Source organism: Microplitis mediator, chromosome 1, assembly GCF_029852145.1.
Source record: "Microplitis mediator isolate UGA2020A chromosome 1, iyMicMedi2.1, whole genome shotgun sequence".
Classification (NCBI taxonomy): Eukaryota; Metazoa; Arthropoda; class Insecta; order Hymenoptera; family Braconidae; genus Microplitis; species Microplitis mediator.
Genome location: NC_079969.1, coordinates 28661668 through 28681979, shown reverse-complemented (window position 1 = coordinate 28681979; position 20312 = coordinate 28661668). Strand labels below are relative to the sequence as shown.

Below are 20312 nucleotides of genomic sequence, written 5' to 3'. Positions count from 1 at the left end.
ATCCTATTGTACGCTTGATCTATTTTCCCTCGTCATCATCTTTATTTATGTACTGTATACATATATACATTTTCACATTATAGAAATGTTAGACGTACACTTGGACTTGTGTACATTATCCGAGCTCTTGGTAAATTTACCAAAATGTCCGACCTCTTATTTTACTCCGAAGGATATTTTTTATAAAAAAAAAAAAAAAAATTGAATAAACAGATAGACAGTTAAATAACTATTTGCATGGTCAATTATAACTGAAACAATATTAATAAATTAAATAAAAAAAAAATGTATTTGGATATTGGGTAAAAAAGTGTTTTTACATTTACGAATATAAGGATAAAAAAAATATTTGACGATTGTATATCGTATCATTGAACAAATTTAAAAAAGTCAGCTGCGTATATATTTGTGCCGCACATTAAACACGTTATGATGTCAGCCAGAGTCTAAACTAGCCGATTAAAAGTGTAAATATTTACATTTGAGCGAGGGGAAAATTAGTTGAGGGATAACAGAGTCTACAGTTAACAGACTTGCGTCGTCATAAAGAGGGGACAGATTAAAGAGAAACCGGGATAGATACCAGGAGTGAGTGAATGAGTGAGTGAGTGAACAGGAGAGTTAAGTGAATGAGTATAAAAGAGGACAGTTGACCCGTGCACGAGTAATGGTTCTTGTTTGGTAATGGGCATCTAATATCCGTACACCTACTTAAACTGCCCTACACGCAATCCCAGAATTAACCCTCGGACTCAAATTAGGGGAAACTTACGAGGGTCTCACTTATCTCTTTTCACTTAATCCCCCTCTCTCTCTCTCTCTCCCATTGCCGGTAATTTACTACCTCCTCTCTCGGTCAGGTCTACACATTAAGCATTGTCCAAATACAAGTACATCGTCCTATCCCTTGACGCCACGACACGATCCCATGACATTATGCAGCAGTTTTAAAATATTTTTTCTTTTTTTTACCCTCGACAAACGACACGACGGCTATCAACACGTCATACATCCGGTAGACAAAATCTTAAAGAGTCAAATTACTGACGCCAAACTTATATTACATTATAAATCAACGCTATTATATTTATGGTTTCACTTTTTTTTTTTTTTTCTTGTAAATAAAATACAGAAAATTTTATTTCGGAGTAAAAATAATTTTAAACTCAGTAAATAAATAACAAATAAAAACCCAGCGGTAGATTTTATTCGTTCTCGTTGTATTTGTGACAAGTGGAAGAAAAAAAAAAAAAAACTCAGACCCCGACCGTAATCTCTAAAAATTCTTGCATTAGTCACAGTCGTGGGCCGAGGTTGTAAACTAAATTTTCACCATCACGAAATAGTTATTTTCTCAAACAAAGTAACGGCAAGTTAAATAAAGTAAAATAAGTAAAGACAGTTTTATTGGACTGTAGTATTTATCTGTAATTGTAACAAACAAATAAAATAAAATATATGGGGAATAGAACGTTAATGGTCGAGGAAGCCCACGCACGTGTCATGATATCTCGAATCTACTGGTGGAGGCTACCGGACAAGGGGTCGAGGAGCGGATCAAGAGTAGGGGTAAACACGTGTGTGTTCTCCAAGTGCGCACTGTACGCGTTACACGTCAAAGTGAGAATCATAGACAGAGACAGAGATAGAGACAAGAATATGTGCGTACAAGAGTGTGAGGCAGAGACACGTGTCCCGCAGGGTCATCAACGTATGGGCACTCAATTGAGTGCTGTCCCATATGCTCGTCATTACACTAACATACGTTGTATTGGAGTATGTCGAGCAGAGGGACTCCAAATTACCACGCGCAACATCAATATCTATTAATACATAATACAGCATTTACTGTACGCTTCTATTATTAGAATAATTACAATTAATAAGAAGAAAGAAAAACGTGTGATAAAAATAAAAACTCACCGGATGTCGGGCGGCTGCTGCTGCAGCAACAGCAGCGGCATTTATTCCAGCACTTGGATACATGTCCAAGTGTTATGGTTCTACTTTTAAAATCTCAAGTATGTGTTTTTTTATAAATTATAGATCCTTTTGCACTCACGAGACAATTGTCATGTCGGGCATGACAGACCACACACACAAAAGATCCGCACTTTATTAAATCGTATGTAAATTTGAAAATACCGCCAACACTGCACACGCATTCAAACTTACCGCCATTTAGAGATCATCAAACCCAGTTATTTATTTTATTTCTTTAGTATACACTTTGTTTTATTTAATTAAAACTTATAACCGGTGATATTAAGAGCGGGAAATTTGATTGTAAAGACGATAAATGTCTGCCGGTATGACAGAGCCACCAGGCGGAGAAGATTCCGCGCGAAATGAGTGCGAGTGAGACACAAAGTGACGCTTTAGCTCGTGATTTTATAAAACGTGCTCCGAAACTCCGCACTCAAGATGCTAATTACTACTTTATTTAAATCACTGCACCTATTTTTTTTTATTTTAAAATACTAAAGAATATTTTTTTTAAAAATAACTGCGGCAATTTATATTTAAATTAAAATTTTTTTTAAATTTAAACACTGATTTTAAATAAAATAATTTATCAAACAGATTCACGCACTCAGTTAATGAACTTTTATTTATTTTAATAATAATAATAATAATATATTAAAAATTTAATGCGATATTGAATAATTAACAGGAACGCAAAATGGCGGTCCACTCCCGACAAAAGCCTAGAAGCGACTGACTGCCGTCGGTTGGAGGGGGTCAGTTCTCCCACTTCCCCTCCGCTACCGACGAGTCTCGGAGGGGAGAGCGTAGAATTTTCCCCTCTTACACAGACACGTCACGAGTATTTCTCACTTATTCGTGTCTGCACACAAATTTATGTGTACATATATATATTTGTATGTAACTGTGGGTGTGCAGAATCGCTTTTACAAAACTTAGCGTGTATTATACGGCAGAAAGTTGGTTTATACAATACTATTGGAGCGACGCATTAACTGGCGCGATAGCTCCTTTACAATTATTGCGATTAGTTACATGAATGACCTGGAGGGCGGGAACACGGAAAATCACGACACGCCAGTCTAATTGAAGCCAGATAAGGCGTCTTGATGTAAGTATACCATACGTGTAACCATTACATCCGCGGCAACCCCGACCGCACTGAACATAAACTCAATGGCTGCGTTTACGTGACCAGACTTTTTATGCCTTTTATTTTTTTTTTATTTTATTTAAACTTTTTTTACTCAGAGGCGTAATGAACTTGATTGAACGACAACTAATAAGACGACTCATGGTAGACTCAAGACTCGACTGAGGATGACCTCAACTTTTTACCGTAAAAAAAAGAAAGTTAATAAATAATAATAATAACTTTTGACGTAATTATAGTAGAGTGTAATTGCTGAAAAAATATATTGGGTGCAAACGGTTGTGTTGTATTTTATATATATATAAATGGATGGATGTTTAACGAGTGGAAGAGAGGGGGAGAAGGAGAGAATGTTAACGGGAAGGGGCGGTTATCGGTCGAACAAATCTGTTTGTACGGCTCTAACAGCGATGAGTGGATAACTTGATAATGTTCCAATCGTAAGTTACATGTTATTCGAATTGTTGGGCATAATACTCGGCTATTTATTCATCAATCGAACTCTCAAACACATGTGTTATGAATGAGACCGGCGCACATGTGAGTGAGTGAGCGAGTAAGATATTATTATTAATATTATTATTGAGCTCGATATTATATGAGATAGTCGAGTTTCTAGTTTATAGAATAGCTCATTGTATTTATGGTCATACTCGAGCAATTATACTAACACACTATATTTATAGTATTTAAGTATGTATTTATACATGTGGGTATATATATATATAGATATGATTTAACGAACAGTCAAGCATTCGGAGGATGACGGGCTGACGGGGAATGAACGCGGTAGTTGCTCCAATAAAAGAGATCAATAAACCGTTTAGGAGTTGTGCTAACGATTATTATTTACGATCTGCTAGGATAGACACCGTGGAATTTTTATCATCGCTGTCATATGTGGAGCGTCAGTAGAAAAAAAAAAAATAAACTTTAACAATGATAATAATAATAATGATAATAAATAAATTGACGCGTGCGTCCACAGAGTATGAGCACGGATACTTTGTATGCGTGTATGTTGGATGGATGGGGGGTGGGGGGATGCGGTCGTGCGAAACGAGAGAATCACCATTCGGCATGCAAGTGGAAACAGACGGTACGCAGAGCGCGATTTTTAGGGGGAAGGGGGTTAAAGAGAGTAACATACGCCCGGGTATTATATTAGCCGGACGAACGGCCGTCGAGCAAACAAATCGAAAATATTTTTTTATTTTTACAGTTCCAGTATTTTTGAATTTTATTTAAACAAAAATGGCCGTCACCACTGTGACACCGATGTCGGTGCTCTCTTTTTTATTATTTTTTTTACGCGTCTCGACACTCGTGATTTTCCTATACACTTTTCACACTACTACTGTTACTACTACTCCCATTACTGCTCCAACTACACACAGCTCTAGTGCATTCTGTGTGTCTATGTGTATATATGTAAATGTAAATGTACATATATACACATATATATATATATATATAGGAATATAAGTGTTGTATGTCTACTGCTGTACACAACGGTACCATTACTTCTAGCATCAACATTCAGCGGCAGGATCGCGACTACTACCACAAATATGGCGCCTGGCATCAGTTTTTCCGTGGCCTCATGCTGACGACATACAACAGCGACTCGGCCTCAAAATGTTATGTAGAGAGATATGGCTAAAGAGATGCACATTGCTCTATAGCAGTACATACCCAGCAGTGGTATGGGAATACCGAGCAGAGAGTAGTAGCTAAAAGTGAGAAAAAACTAGAGAGATAAAGTGGAGGAGTGAATGAGACGGTAAAAGAGAGTTGCTGGCATCTACAACTACAGATACAACAGGAGTATGTATCCGTACGCTATTTTACGACCTCCTCTACGCTATGTATTAATGTATGTAAGTGTATTTTTACATGTATATGTGTACTTAGACGTTGACGCAGACTGTAAGTTCGAGATACTCACAGTGATTGTAGTGTGAGTGCTTCCTTTGCTGCGTGAATATCACGCTGGCACACAAGCCCAACCAGTTTCCTATACTTGATTGCCGCTATCGTCTGTCGTTGCCATAAACCGAGTCCGCGCGGACCGCCAGCGCCTTGGGCCAATCGCCGACAAAGGCTCAGACTCTTGGCCAATAGGCGGAGCGTCTTCCCCACTGTGTGCTGGCGGTAAGAGCGCTGGCCTTTGGAGACGAATGAAACGCTAGGGCAGACCAATCGGAAGCCAGCGCGAGAACGAGAAGAAGCTCGACAGCTGAGCATTGAGTCCGCACGGACCCAGGCGGTTACAGTGCCCTATGGAATGAAGGTGCTACGCGAAGCCGCAGCGAAACATGAAAAATAGGGGGCTACACGGTAAAAAACACGGACCTACCGAGTAAGAGAGAATGATCGCGCTGTGTATTGGAGAGAATACTGTACTGTACTGTACTACTACTCTGTTACTCTGTATTTCGGAGCGATACGATACGAGTGAAGTATTAGAGAGTGGATAGGAGACGCGGGCTGTACTGGGGGAGATACATATACAATATACAGTAACAACTTTAAGTGCAAGTGAGATAGTTTTGGGAACCGAGCTGTGGAATATCCGGCGAACCGAGACAGCGGAGGAGGTTTTCGTGGATGGTGGATTGGGGAGAGTCGCGGGGAGGGCGAATGATGAGAATAGAAAAGTAACATAACGAAACGTCGATCCCATTACCCAGTACCTCTTATTCTTCTTCGTCTTCCACTTGTACTTTTACTTCTTGTACTTGTTTCTCTTCTCTTTTCTTATAGATATATATGAAGAGTATCTCGTTTGTTTTGTACATAGACTTGATTCTTCTCTATCCGACTCGCTCAGGTTTGTTGAACTTTATCTCCCTCAGTCGCAATTCAAAACTCCTTTCAACCCTTAATCCAAGGAGGATTAGAAAACCCCATTGTCATGGTTCGCGGAAACGAAGCGCCGTCTTCACGTGCACACGACAGCGGAACAAGCGAGACAGGATGAAGGATACCCCACAGTAGATTGTACCACATATATATATATATATAGATATAAATGTACTTTATGTATAGCATTCGCCGGGTGATGGAGGAGCGCGAGGGAAGAGATATCTGACTGCGATTACCAACTGAAAGAGACACATATTTACTCCCACGTCGGGTTGTTGAGATTCCAAAACGATTGGACGCGCGAGTGCAAATCTACTCTTTCCACTTGGCTTCCTTTTTATTATTTACCCACCTTGTTTTTCTTCCTCTCTTTCCTTTTATCATTCCTTTTTGTTACCATTATCATTATCATAATACTTGTTATTTTATTTTACCTTTTTTTCCTTTATTTTTACTCAGACATTATGTTTCATTCTTTTTGCCCGTCCGTCCGCGAGGTTTATTACGAAGCGTGCTCTTTTTCCGGTCCTTTTATCATCATCGCCGTCGAGTAGACGCTCCGCACAGTAAATGAGTGAGTCGAGTAGTATAAGGTATGCTCGGCTCTACAATATTCTTCTTTACTTTTCTCAGTTCCTCAGTGTTAGTGCATACTCTACTCCTACGTATATTCTGCTATGCAGAGTATTTCTTCCATTATTTGCAGCACGGCTGGGTAGGGAAGTAGGGAAGTAGGGATGAAGCCGCTGCGGGTGCTGTAGAATTAGATAGCTGGCGAATGCGGGCTAACAGTGTATTTGTACACCCAAGAAACTAAATTGAGATGGCAGTAAGTAGAGTATACCGTATAATATCCTAATCTACGAGTAGTAAGTGTATGTATGGATGTATTAATGTTTTAAGCACATGGACATGTAGAGGTGGATTTACATGTAGGTACTGTACAAGGCTATGAAAATAGTAGATAATGTCTGGTGGAAACTAAAGGACAGTAATATAGACAAGTAAAAGGATTAAGTGAGAAGAGTGTTAGCGAAGCTGTCGGTTTCGGTTGGTCGGCTGTGGTTATGCGGAGCTGCCGCCATCGTCGCCGCAGCCGGTTTGCGTGTTCGTTCGGTGAGTATATACGTGTCCTAGTAGACTCTGCACTGGCTGTTGGATGCTCACTGACCGAGTTGAGTGTAGTGTGTTGGGTCTACAAGAGGGTAGTAGCACTACACTAGTGCAAGAGCAGAGACAGATACAAGTGGCGAAAAGGACCGAAGGACAGGGGCGCAAGGAAGAAAATGGGGAGCAAGTGATGGCGCGCGCAAGCTTAAAAGCTGTCGAGTAAGAAAAGAGTATCATGGAGAGAGGGTGAGTTTGGTGTAGGATCGAGCGAGACGGTAAGCTTACGGCAGAAGAGGTGGTAAAGAGCTGCCAGGAGAGCCGAGGGTGAAAGGGATGAACTGAGAGAGAGCGAAGGGGTGAGAGCGAGGGAGAAAAGCTGTGAACGTTTTGAAAGGGCCGAACGAGACGGAGAATCAGTGAACCAGTCAGTGTGGTTCGTGCGGGTAACCGCACCGATGCTCTCAACCCACGGCGACTACATCACCGACCACACGGGAATTCACGAGAGCCCCTCGGCTACTTCCGGGCAAAGTACAAAGCGACGAGCCATTCTTTTATTATTTATTTTTTCTTGCTTTCTTATTTTTATTCCAACCTTTTTATTATTATTATTATTGTTATTGTTATGTGCGTCTATTTCTTTTTTTGGGGTTTCTTTGAATTCGCAGACCTCAAATGGTTGCGGCTTTGATTAAAAATTTTTTTTTTATTCTTCCACCATGTAAACCCAGATAAGCTTAACATGTGGGATTAGCTCCTATTTATTCTCCGTGCAAATATTACCAAGTTATTTAAACTATTTGTTTATTTATTTTTTTTTCATTACGCTCACTAAATTAGAACAGTATTTACACTATTTGTGTACACAGACATATACATTGTCAATGAATAGATATATACAGCGACGTAAAATAAGCAGGAACAGGTCGAAATCTCAAGCAGTAAATCCGCAACGTAGCTTATCATAATTTCAGCGAATAACGGCTGACGAACTTTGATCCGTTTGGCGAATTAATGTTTACATGTAGACATAAGGCATGTTCAGTGAGCGCGAGTTGTGGGATAGCATGTATAAATAATAATACTCCCATGTATATATAGATATATATATAAAATATGTAGGTAAATGTACATCATGCATATACATGTCTTGCTGTAATATGTATATACATTTATGTAGATATATATATAGAGATGATACATAGAGTCCCAGTGAGATTGACGACTTTGTCGCATCCATGCCCAGAGGCAAATATTCCTTAGTGGCAATGGAGCTTGTTTAGAGCGTATGATACATAATACAGTTGACAAGCATGTATTCATTAACTAGACATGCTCTAATGCTAATACCGACTCTATGCTATCAACTCTCACCTACAATATTCACCTACGTACGGACCCACATCCACACAAACCTCCTATTGGTTGCAATGCTATACTGTATGCTGTTGTATGATACAATGTAACGGAGATTTAACGAATCGATTGTCTAGTTTCGTCATTTCTCGACACTTGAGACATTGTTCCATTGTCGAGCCCCTCATCCGCCCAGCAAATATCCTATTTCTCGTTACACTCACACCCAATGCGTCTAATACAATCTGAAAACCAACAAGTTACCTTTCATTTTTTTCCTTCAACGCTTCGACAGAGGGTCGCTCGGTTTAGTATACAGTATATCTGTATATAAATAATATAACCTGAGACTCACGCCCCAGAACGAGAATATGTTTTTCAAAACGCTGAAAAATACATAATGAAGGGAATGAAAAAAAGGAAAAAAGTTTTATAAATAACTTTATACCTATCGCGTGTTGTGTGCGTCTACTTTGTAAGGTGGATAGAGTAACTGAATAAATATAATAAAAACCCGAAGGTGATGGTTGCGGAAGCCTTATAATTTAAACTTTTCGAGAGCTGAAAATAACCTTCTGAATATATCGCACTCAGAAAATTAAATGATTGCAGTTACTATCTATTTATGGTAAAATTTTTTACCATCAACCCGATGGTAGTGACAACTATCTGGATGATTGTATAAATCATATTTATGGTAACTGTTACAATCATGTATGTTAATTAGAGATAGTTACAGTTATCATTTTAAATAGTTGTATTTACGATCTAGATGGTTACAGTTACCATCAGAAATTGTAGTAGTTACCATTAAAGATGATTAAAGTTACCATCTAAGACAAGTAGACTTTAAACATCAAATTATGGATTTAAATAATTGTAAAAAATAAATAATTGTCATTTTTTTGTAAAAATTTTATAAATAAAATTTAAGTATGTTTGTCATCATATTTGTAATCAAAAATTTATAATTTTGCACCAGTACTTGAAAATTATTGAATTTTTGATCAATTTTTTTTATAGCATTTAATAATTTTTTTTTTTCTTTATCAGTGTTTTTATCAGTGATAAATTATCACTATCCTTGATAGGAAACATTATTATCCTGATGGTAAATATTACCATCCTGATAGTAGCTGTAATCATCTTAATGGTTACTGTTATCATCCTGATGGTAACTGTTACTATAAAAAATGGTAACTGCAATTATAACAAATTGTAGCACTAACCATCTTTACACTGAAAAATTTTTTAATCATCCTAGATGATTGCAGCTACAAATTTAGTATGATAACTCCAATCATTTATTTTTCTCCGTGCGGTGTATAAAATGACTGGTATTGACGTTTAAAGTTTTATCGGTTTTCGTTTAGTTTTTTTCGGTTCGCCAGCTCATAAATATAGAAACTGCCTGTAAAATTTAGTTTAAGATAAACAATTTATGTAACGTGTAAATAGACGTGTAAATTTTGATAAATTAACTCGGTTATTTTATTTGCGGGTTGGTAAAACGAAAAGTATGAGGCCACAAATTATATCAGCTCATCGTAATTCAGGTTCGGCGTCAGGACAAATTGTCCCCGGATCCGGGGATCGTTGTCACGTTCAGAATATCGAAATCCTCAGAGCAAAGTCGTAGTCATCGTCGGTTAAACTTTCTCTGGTGTCTTGTATTAACAAAAGTTATCTCTGTTAGTCTTTAACCTGACATAACCTGTCTCTTTTGCTCTTCACCTTTAACATACACGAACCAGAGCTGAGAAATTATCTATCTATATATATATAGAGCTCCTTTTCAAGTAACAAGCCGACACACGGGTAGAGAGCAAAAGAGCAAGAGGAAGTGAGAGATCGCGAGAGGGAGTGAAGTAGCGCGGCGTGTCGTCTTCTTGCCAGGGTTAATACCGGTAGTGCAGGTGCCGCCTCTCGGCGTTGCTCGTTCACAGAATTAACACGCTGTACGATTTATGGATCCCTCGGTTCAGTTCATCCACTGCTGTTATATGTAGTGTGCCAATAAGACGTGAATGTCTACATGTACATATCTATACCCGGGGGTTCTTTCCAACCAAAACAAGACAAGACTGTTTTCTCTTTTCGACTCACCATCGACTCCTCCATTCCCTTTTTACTTGCACTCTTCACATGCAGACAACAACGCCACCACCAGCATATAACCACTCGTTTTATTATTCATGAACGGATTAATTAATGAGGCTGTTCCGTTCACTATAAATAATCTCGATGCTCACGTACATAAAAAGTGTCTTAAAGAGAAATCAGATTTTAAAAAAACTACCCAGCCCAGCAGAATGTTGATCATTATTCAATCATGTGTACAAACTCGTTGCTTGTTAATCTAGATTGGAAATTAGTCCGGCCTATATACACACACGTAAATACATATACAGCGTACACCTGATGGGCTATCTGCCTTGGGAAGTTAATAAGCTGTTCAACAACTCGTTTATCTACTTTTTCATCGATTCTTCACGTAAATAACCTTCTTTTTTTTTCATATATATATTTTCTTAATTATCTATAGGCTTCTGCTGCTCAGTAATCTGTTGAAATCAATTACTGCCTGTCTGTATGACACATAAATTTCAGACAAATTCTCCCGCTGTCTGATAAACTTAATTTTATTTAAATAAATTTGGTCGTTGACTAAATAAATATAAACACACAATTGACCGTAGTGTAAAACCCATAGGCTATATGGGCCTTTTTCCTCGTACTCAGCACTAGCAAGAACGACAACATCTCTTGGAAAACAGGGTGACAAATTGAGATGATCCGAATCGTCAATTCAGGTCGTTGGTGCTATGCGACCCTCGGCACAAAATATACGAGTGACACTGTGTATTAGGGTAAGGGTAAGGGTAAGGGTGTAGAGTGTGTATAGACGCATATGTATTGGTGAATAGTATAGTCGAGGGTCAAGGGAAGAAGATTGGGTGGATTTCGGGTCGAGCTGTCGAGCTGGAGGCGTCATGCTGCCAGGACTCCTGGGGACTACCGTGAAACGCTAATGGAATTACTCACCCCTACAGCACTTTTTAACGCTCGATTTCCCTTGCCTGCTCTCCCTCTCTCTTTTCTCGTTCTAACTTAAATTATACCGGTTTACGGTCCCTGTTCTCTTCATGAACCAGTCGTTCAGTTAGTTACCATTACCACCCTCACGTGTCTACTCCACTCTTTGGACGTTTCGTCACGCCGGGGGTCCAAGCTGTCCGCAGATGTCGACTCAGAGAACCCCTCTTGTCTTCAGGCCGTCTTTTTCCATCGAAAATACAAAATAACTAAAATAACTTATCGAACCAGGTCGTAAATTTAAGTAACCACTGAACTGGTGGACCAGTAAATTGTAAACTACTGACTTACAGAATTCCAGAACGTAGCACAGAAACTGGCCTCCGGAATCTCTAAGGAGCATCTAAGATCAGATACAAGTCTCAGCATTGTGTTGTATTATGAATGCACGCCCTTAAATAAATAAATCGCAATGCCGGCGAAAGTATAAATCCAAAGGATCCCTGCACGCCAGATTAGGCACTATACCAACGACAATATTTTTTTTTCTTGCTTTATCCTCTTTCTTTATTCAGCCCGGGTGCTTTTTACTCTCTTATGCTTCCCATGTGTAGTGTATATTAAGTTTTATCTCCCAGCGGACACGTGTGAGCACTCGTAATGTGTGACGAGTTCCCTTATACATAATATCTGAGCTGGATATAGTATTCGCGTTCGCAGACCCCGGGGATAGAAGACGGAAATAGCCGGCAAAAGTCGAAATACTACACCCTTTTTAATCGGGGTAAACTTTCGCGCTACTAAAGTCAGGTCAGCTGTTCCAGCTTCGCTCACATTTTTATTATGTATTTCGCCTAGTGTGTGTTTGTGTGTTTGTGTGCTGAACAGTCCTTTTGCTCTCATTCTTTGTCTCTATTTGCACAAAAGCTCGCTCTTTGTGACCCTCTCATATTTAACAGTCTAGCTAACTCTCTTGGTTATATTGTTTTTGCTTTGCATTCTGTTCTGCTCCCTTTCCTTATTTTCTCAGTCCCTCATCTCGCTGTTGTATACAACATTGTAATTTTCGGGCGGGCATATCCTTTTTGCAACCTTTTGACTCTCGGCTCTCTAGTTTATATGCCACTTTACCAGCAGCCATTTTCAAGGAGACTTAATAAATTGTTTTGTAAAAACAATTTAAACAACGCAGTTAGTTCGCTCATTTTACTATTTATTCTTCCATTCATAATCAAACATTTATAAGATCCCCCACTCAAATGTCATTAAAGAAACCGTTAAGCTTTATGTATACACATTTTTTTTTATTTTTCAAGATAACAGATGGTCCTCAACATTTTTTTATCTCGAAATTCAAGTGCTTGGTAATGTGTTCGGTATAAAAAAAACCTAGTCAGGCACTAAAAAATTTTTGAAACACTTAAACATGTGTTATATACATGAAATCTCTGTTTTATAACACATCTTGATCCTCCGATACTAAAACACTTAAAGCCTAGGCATTTACAGCAGAGGAGCATTCATTTTGTTAACTTTTATTGTATCATCATTCCATATCAATTTTCACTTTGGAATCGCTTTCAGCACTTGTAAAAAACTAAAAATACGATAAAATGTCAGCTGTAATAAAATTAAAAAATTTTTATCTTTTATCTGTCATTTTTCCCTCCCGTGCTCCGATGAACAAAAACCACACGAAAATAAATAAATGGAGAGGAAAAAAAAAAAAACCACATCTTCCTGGTCGAGCTTTCAAGATAAAGTATCGCGATAGGGCATTAAGATTTCGAGATTCACGTGAGTCTGACGTTTTTGCGAGATATGTAGGTAGTTTAACGAGAAATAAGTGAGTCGATAACGATATATCCGATCAGCACGTACGATATAATCGGAATTCTTGGGCTGTTCTCGGCAATACTGGGTCTTACGTGTCTCGAACGTTGTCTGAGCCCCATCCTATCTCGCATCATCGTGTCGTTAAGGTTATATACGTCGGCATTTAATTAGACGACTCTCTTTCCTCCATCTTAAACTCTCGCTGAAAATGGAGCTCGCAACCGTTATTGCGCCCTCTGCAGTTTTGTTCTCGCCGTGGTCATCAAAGGCCGCCTTATAAGTAGCCAAAGCCCCACAATTTCACTCGGTCATTTATTTATTTCCTCTATCTCTTTTTTTCTCCGCTCGTCTCATCTCTTATTCCCTTTTACCTTTTACTCAATACACATATATACATTCACCGGTGGTTTATTCGCAAAGCCATAATGCCTGTACGATCTTCTCTTAACTTCTTCTCTTGGGTTTACCTCGTCTGCAACCGCAGCAAGTCGAAACAGCGAATTACTGCGATTTGAAATTCAATTCCTTGCGGGCTTGCCCTGGACTACTAATTACATATAGCGCTCTGCGGTAAATACAACCTTTACCAACCTTGTATACTCGTATCTCTGATGGGTATATATTGTATTAATACACACACACACACATACATTTACACACAGAATACATAAATACATTTATGTGTACACGTGTACACTACTATTAAGCCTCGATATCCGGCGTATTGTGCAGTGGGAACCCGAGGGCTTCGCTCACGCGATCTTACATTACATTATTAGTTAAACCGTCTTTAACCATTTTGAAACGTCACTGAAATGAGTACACATTCAGGTTTAAAATACTCCATCCACTGTAGTACCTATACAAATTAATACGTGAATACATGATTATTCCGAGAATAACCACCCTTTCGTGATACAAATACTTATCCAGCAAATATTTTCCCAGCAAAATTGTTGCTCAAATTGCTTAATAATACTCAATACTTAGTGCTTAATGTTTGATATTAAATATTTATTTTTATCAGCTGCAGGATAATTTTCGAGCCCGCAGTTACTTTGTATTAATGATCGACTGAAAAATTGTTTTTTAATACCGCGTAATCCGAAAAGTAAATTCAGTCAATTAGACATTTATCCTCGGCGGATTATTAAATTAAAAATTTTTTACCCTAATATATTTATATAGATATAAACGACCCTCGACAAAGCACATTTCGAGAGCAATCGAATAGGTATTAGCGTTTATTCGCGCGGTGGTACCTATCGAACGGATGTAATCGGATTCGCGTGTATAGCTGTATAGGAAACGATGCGGCTCGGTGGTTAGCACGTATGTCGACATATATATAAACATATATGCCTATATATATTACATCTATACAATACATTTATTATTATCTCTCTCTCTACATATATGCAGATAGGAATATATATAGACAGGTACAGATATAACTTTGATGCACAATGTATACGCGTTAGCAAAGCATCCGGGCGAGTGAACGAGCACCGATTATCAACATTATCATTATTATTCATACCATATTACTAACGAGTTACCGGGCGTGTCTCGGCTGCGGGCGAGATATCCGTTTTACTCGGCTATCCCTGATCTCTCACTCTTCACCAGTACCTTTGTCTTTGTCTTACTCGCTGGTGTGCATCCATACCTATACTTTAAACTTCCCTTTGCGCCGTAACACCCTCGGCCCTTACCACCGCACGCTCAACGTGATAATCGAAATAAATTCATTAGGTAACGCGATCGGGCAAGTCGATTCGGTGGATCGTTAATGCGTGACCCACACTCAACGATAAACCGCACTTAAATGCTCGAGATCTCGCTCTTACCATCTCCCAATTTATATTATACAAATACTTGGTTTTTTTAACCGACACCCCTTTTTTCGATTTGCTTCATTAACTCACTTCCTTTTAACTCAACTCTGTTTCTTAGCCTTTTAAATATTTATCAAACTTATTTATTTAAAGAAAAAAAAAAAAAAAAAAAAAAAAAAATGTAAAAGACAGTGGACGGGATTCGAACCGGGAACCTTCCGCTGCGGCACCGCCTGAGCCAGTTCGCTTTAATTCATGGTAAATTAGGTTAAGAGCACTTCATACAGTAAATATATATCAGATATATTTATAAATGATATTTTTTTGAAGTAAATAGGGGGAAAAAAATAAAATATAATGACAAGTGACATCTATCAATAATTCTACCGGACAATGGACGGCTTTGAGGGTGATGAATACAATTGACTATTGTGCATCAGTATATAAAGTATATAAAGCTAAAGTCATGTTGTTACTCTTATGAATAAAGCATACAACATAACTATCCGCAATCATCGGAGTTATTTCAGTACAGAGATATTTAATTAAAGCAAGACGGAATGAAGGAGGTTGATAACGAGCATCGCTAGAAAAATAATAAATAATGAGGCGCTGGAAATATTTTAATTATAACATTTACATATTTCGGCTCATTGTTGAAGCTGCCTCAGCCGTTAGCAGATTGCATATAAATATCCATGTCAATTGTCATTATTTTTAGACGCTAATATATATAAGCTCCTCTAGCAATATAAATATTTTTAGCAGCTTTCAGGCCCCTGTCGAACACTCTCTTACAATCATCATTTGAACACGCTCTTGCCCCCTTTTATATTACAAACTCCCCTCGTACATTTCCATACATGTGTTGTATATATTTATGCATACATACATACATACATACATTTATATAATATAATAATATAAAAAATACTTTTGGGGTATTGGGATCCTGCGGTGATGGAGTAACATCATCCATACGATATTTCTCTCACGTGTTTAGTTTTTTATTATTGCCGGGTCTTTATCCCTCATTCCATGTACACTCGTCTGTCGAACTCTACAAAAGACTTTTTAGTTGCTACCGGCTGTTATATTAAGAAGAGATTAAAAATAAATAGCTTTTAAAATTTTAGTAAGATGATTTATCGTTTGAAAAATAACCAATTGGTTTTATCCGATGATTTATTTTTTAATCGACACTTAAGTTTCGACTGAAAATTACTTGGTATTAAAAATACACTGAAAAAAAAGTATAAGTCCCACGCTTATAAATTTAAGTGATATCGCAATACTTAGTATTGCGAATATACTTATACCAAATATAAGTCTCAACGCAATATTTTTAAGCGTATGACTTAAACGAGTTTAAGTCATACGCTTAAACCGAATTTTAGCGCCACCCCAAAACTCATATAAGCACTACACTCAAATCCTTACACTCATAAATTGACAGAATTAGAAAAGAAAGGTTATGGAAATAAATATTGCTATATTTATTTAAAAATGAAATTTATTTAAAAAATAATAAATAATTAATAATAATTATAATTGTAATATAAGTCACAGAGTATTAACCCTAGATGTGACAAGGTATATTAATACTCATATAATTAATTTTTAAAATATTTAAAGATGAAATAATAATTTTAATAATGGTTAGATCGTACAATTATAAATGATTTATCAGAATCAGAATCAGAAAGGAATCCATAAATGATTATTTTTAATTCCAATTATGTAATTAATCTTTTGAATGCTCTTAAGAACGATGTATAGGTTAAAGCAGGTTAAAGGTATAATATAAACACGGGGAAAAAAGATGCGACATACGCGCTGAGTCTTAGTTTTCTTACTATACTCTCTGGACTTGCTATAGTATCGTACGGAAAATATAAGTCACTCACTTAAACAGAGTATTGCGATTATACTTAAACTTTTTATATTATATCCGCAATACCAATTCATTAAAAAAGAGTATACCAATAGGACTTAAACTTTTTTTTCAGTGTATATGCAAATGATAATTTTCAGGGACATGGGTTAGGTTAGAAATAGGATATGTTTTTGTAGGTTATGTGAGCATGGAAGGCATCCAAGTGGAATTGAAATTCAATAGAGGGAGCGACGGTTGCAACATAACACGTTTGTGTGAAGGTTCAAGTAGTCCATCTTCTTCATCCATTCGATCAGTTTGCTAATGGCAAACCTTTTGGAAGAGATAGTGTATCCTGTGGACCGTGTACTTTATTTTAGTGTGCATGTGTGTAGAAAATACTAAGATAAAGACGAATGTGGATTAGAGAATAAAACCGAGGAAGAGGACTGGTGAGACCCAGGCAGTTTAAGTTTATTGCCCGTTCTCCAGCCGAGTATTGGCTTCGTGGTCGTCCAGCTGAAACGGCTCTCGACTTTTTACTCCTATTTTTACCCCTTGGTACACTCGTTTTCGTATTTTTTTTTTATTATGGCTTTTTGCTACTCTGGTTCTTCCTTTTAGTTTCTTTCTTCGACGGTGGTCGTCTCCACGAGCCACTGCACAATGCCGACAGTGTGCTTCCAGAGGACACCGAGCGCACCGAGGGAGATAAACGGACTGAGAAATAAGAATTATAGAGAGCGAGAGTGAAATAACTAAATAAAAATAATAATACGTCTCCATATATAAAATTTATAATAATAATAACAATGACAAAAAACAAAAAAGAAGTTAACTTCTTGCGTTATTTTATGCTTGCTCGACTTTAACGATTCAACATATACACTTTTTTTTATTTATTATCGTGTTATATTTCTCTTTCGTAAATACTCTAGCTCTGGTCGTTATATATAAATTGAAAACCTTTTTTTGACCTTTAAAAATATTATGTTTCAGCTTAAATATTTATAATAAATTTTAAATAAATTACATCGCGATTAAGTAGCAAACCAGCTCAGATTTAAATCCGATGACTCGCAGTTCCACTTCCATGCGATTTTTTAAAAATATTTATCAATAGTACACATATTTTATAATTAATTACAAGTATTTTCTGCTGACATTTCTCAGCCAATAATTAAAAGTTAATAAATTCCAGTGATTAAGCAGCAAACGGGCGACGTCAAACTCAAACCCAGAGGTCTGCGGATCGAATCCCGCTCGGAGCAGTTTTCAGAATTTTTTTTCAATGCCAATTAATACTTAATTCACATGCGATTTAAAAAAATTAGCAAATGCCATAAAATAAAATTAATCTGTTTAATTAAAGCCTGGATATGTAAAATAAAAATCTAAATAAAATATACCGTGTTATAAATAATTATTATTTCCTCAGTATTTAATCCATAAATGTCACAGCTTATTAACACATATAGAGCCATTGATATGGATAATATATATATTTATAAAAATAAATAAATATATAAAATTAAAATAAAGTTTAACGACGGATTGGCGAGTGTGTTTATCGAGGAGTTGGTCACAGTGGGTTGTTTATGCTCATGGTCATTAAATTAAAACGGTTCGCGCTTTACAGGTGTACATGTATGTGTACACCTTTAATGCCTGTATATATACACATACTTATGCACCAGAATAAGAAGCAGAGTATCTTTTATAGTTGCTCGTAACACACGCCGTTACAGCCAAGCCGGTTTCTCTTTATTCTCCGTTCTAGAGTTAAGCCAATGAAGGAGCACCAGCAGAAAATAATGAGAAAAATAAAGTAATATAAAAAACAATAAATATATAAATAAAAATAATGATAATAATAATAAATATTAAACGAGAAAACAAGTATGAGTATAGATGTCGGAGTGAGTAAAGGAGAGATAAAAAATAAAGGATAAGGAAAGTAATTATTGCGCGTTTCTCACACGCTTGTTAACATTTCTTACGCTTTATATAGCTTTACTGGGCATTAACTCTGCTGATGCCGATATAATACCGGTGGTAGTGACTGTCTATATATATATATATAAGTACCAAGTTGTGTAGTTATTATTATATGTATGTGCAACTCGATGTGAATCCATTACTACCGAGCAGTTTACACTATCGATCAGGTTATTGCTGTGTGCTATAGCAGTACCAATCTCGGTAATTTGCGTAATCCATCGTTACTTTGCCAGCGAATATATTATTTCGTTAAATTAACGAGTAAGTGAGAGTTGCCGTTTTAAAATAACAAAATTCACTTATAGATATATATATATATATATGTATGTATTTAAATGCAAACAAGAAATTATACCGCTCCGATTTCTATTTAATTAACATAATATTGATTAGCTTTTAATTTAAATAATTATATTTTCTTAGCGACATAATATTTATGATGTTAATAATATGTGGTTTGTAAAATGATTTATTGACGTTTTATTTTATTTATAAAAAAGTTTTAATATACAGTTTACTTATTTTCTGCAGCTCAAAATTACGTAATGTCATTTTAAACAGTAGTAATTAAAAGCCTCCAGTTATTATCCAATTGGTATTTAAATAATTTTTATATTAATATTAAAAGTAAAATAATTCAATAAACGTGATTAATTGCGTTGTCATATACCAGGGATTTATTTAAATATATTTATATCGGGTATTCAAAGGAGATAACAGGTTAATAAATGCTGCGTAAATTATGAAACATAAAAAACGAAAAATTTTTCCACTGGATGTGTTTTAATAAATATTTTAAATTGTCGAACGTCGTTTACATTTTAAACAAACTGCCCGCTGATAAAGTATTTTTTACCGGGTAAAATATATATGTAATGTGTATTGAATATATATATATATTGAACACCTCAAGCGCGAAGCGTTTGGTGGATTCTACTCTGGCTTAAAAATTGTTTATACAAATCGAGTAATCGTGTAAAATGTACAAGTATTGAGAGCATCACGTATTGTAAATAGTAAAAAAAAATTTTTGTCACCATATATATGTGCGTTTTAAACATGCAGAATTATTCGCGGTACATATTTGTTTTGGTGAATACCAAAAGCATTTCGACGGTCATACAGTAGTAAAAATACTGACGTAATAAAAATTCACAGATAAAATTTCATATTTTTTTTTCTCTATATAAATGTATATCAACATCAGTTAAAATATATAATATTATATACTCAATATTTTTATACATTTTTC

General features: G+C 36.5%; 1 protein-coding gene across 2 annotated transcripts in view; it reads right to left on the bottom strand.

Moving 5' to 3' along the window:
• LOC130676392 (protein groucho-like) overlaps positions 1–2727 on the bottom strand; it is a 63258-nt gene extending 60531 nt beyond the window's left edge. For both annotated transcript variants that reach the window (XM_057482547.1, XM_057482556.1), the window contains exon 1: positions 1924–2727. In XM_057482547.1, coding sequence (XP_057338530.1) covers positions 1924–1986 — 63 coding nt within the window. In that variant the 5' untranslated portion in view covers positions 1987–2727. The remainder of the gene's footprint in view (positions 1–1923) is intronic.
• Between the last annotated feature and the right edge of the window lie 17585 nt (positions 2728–20312).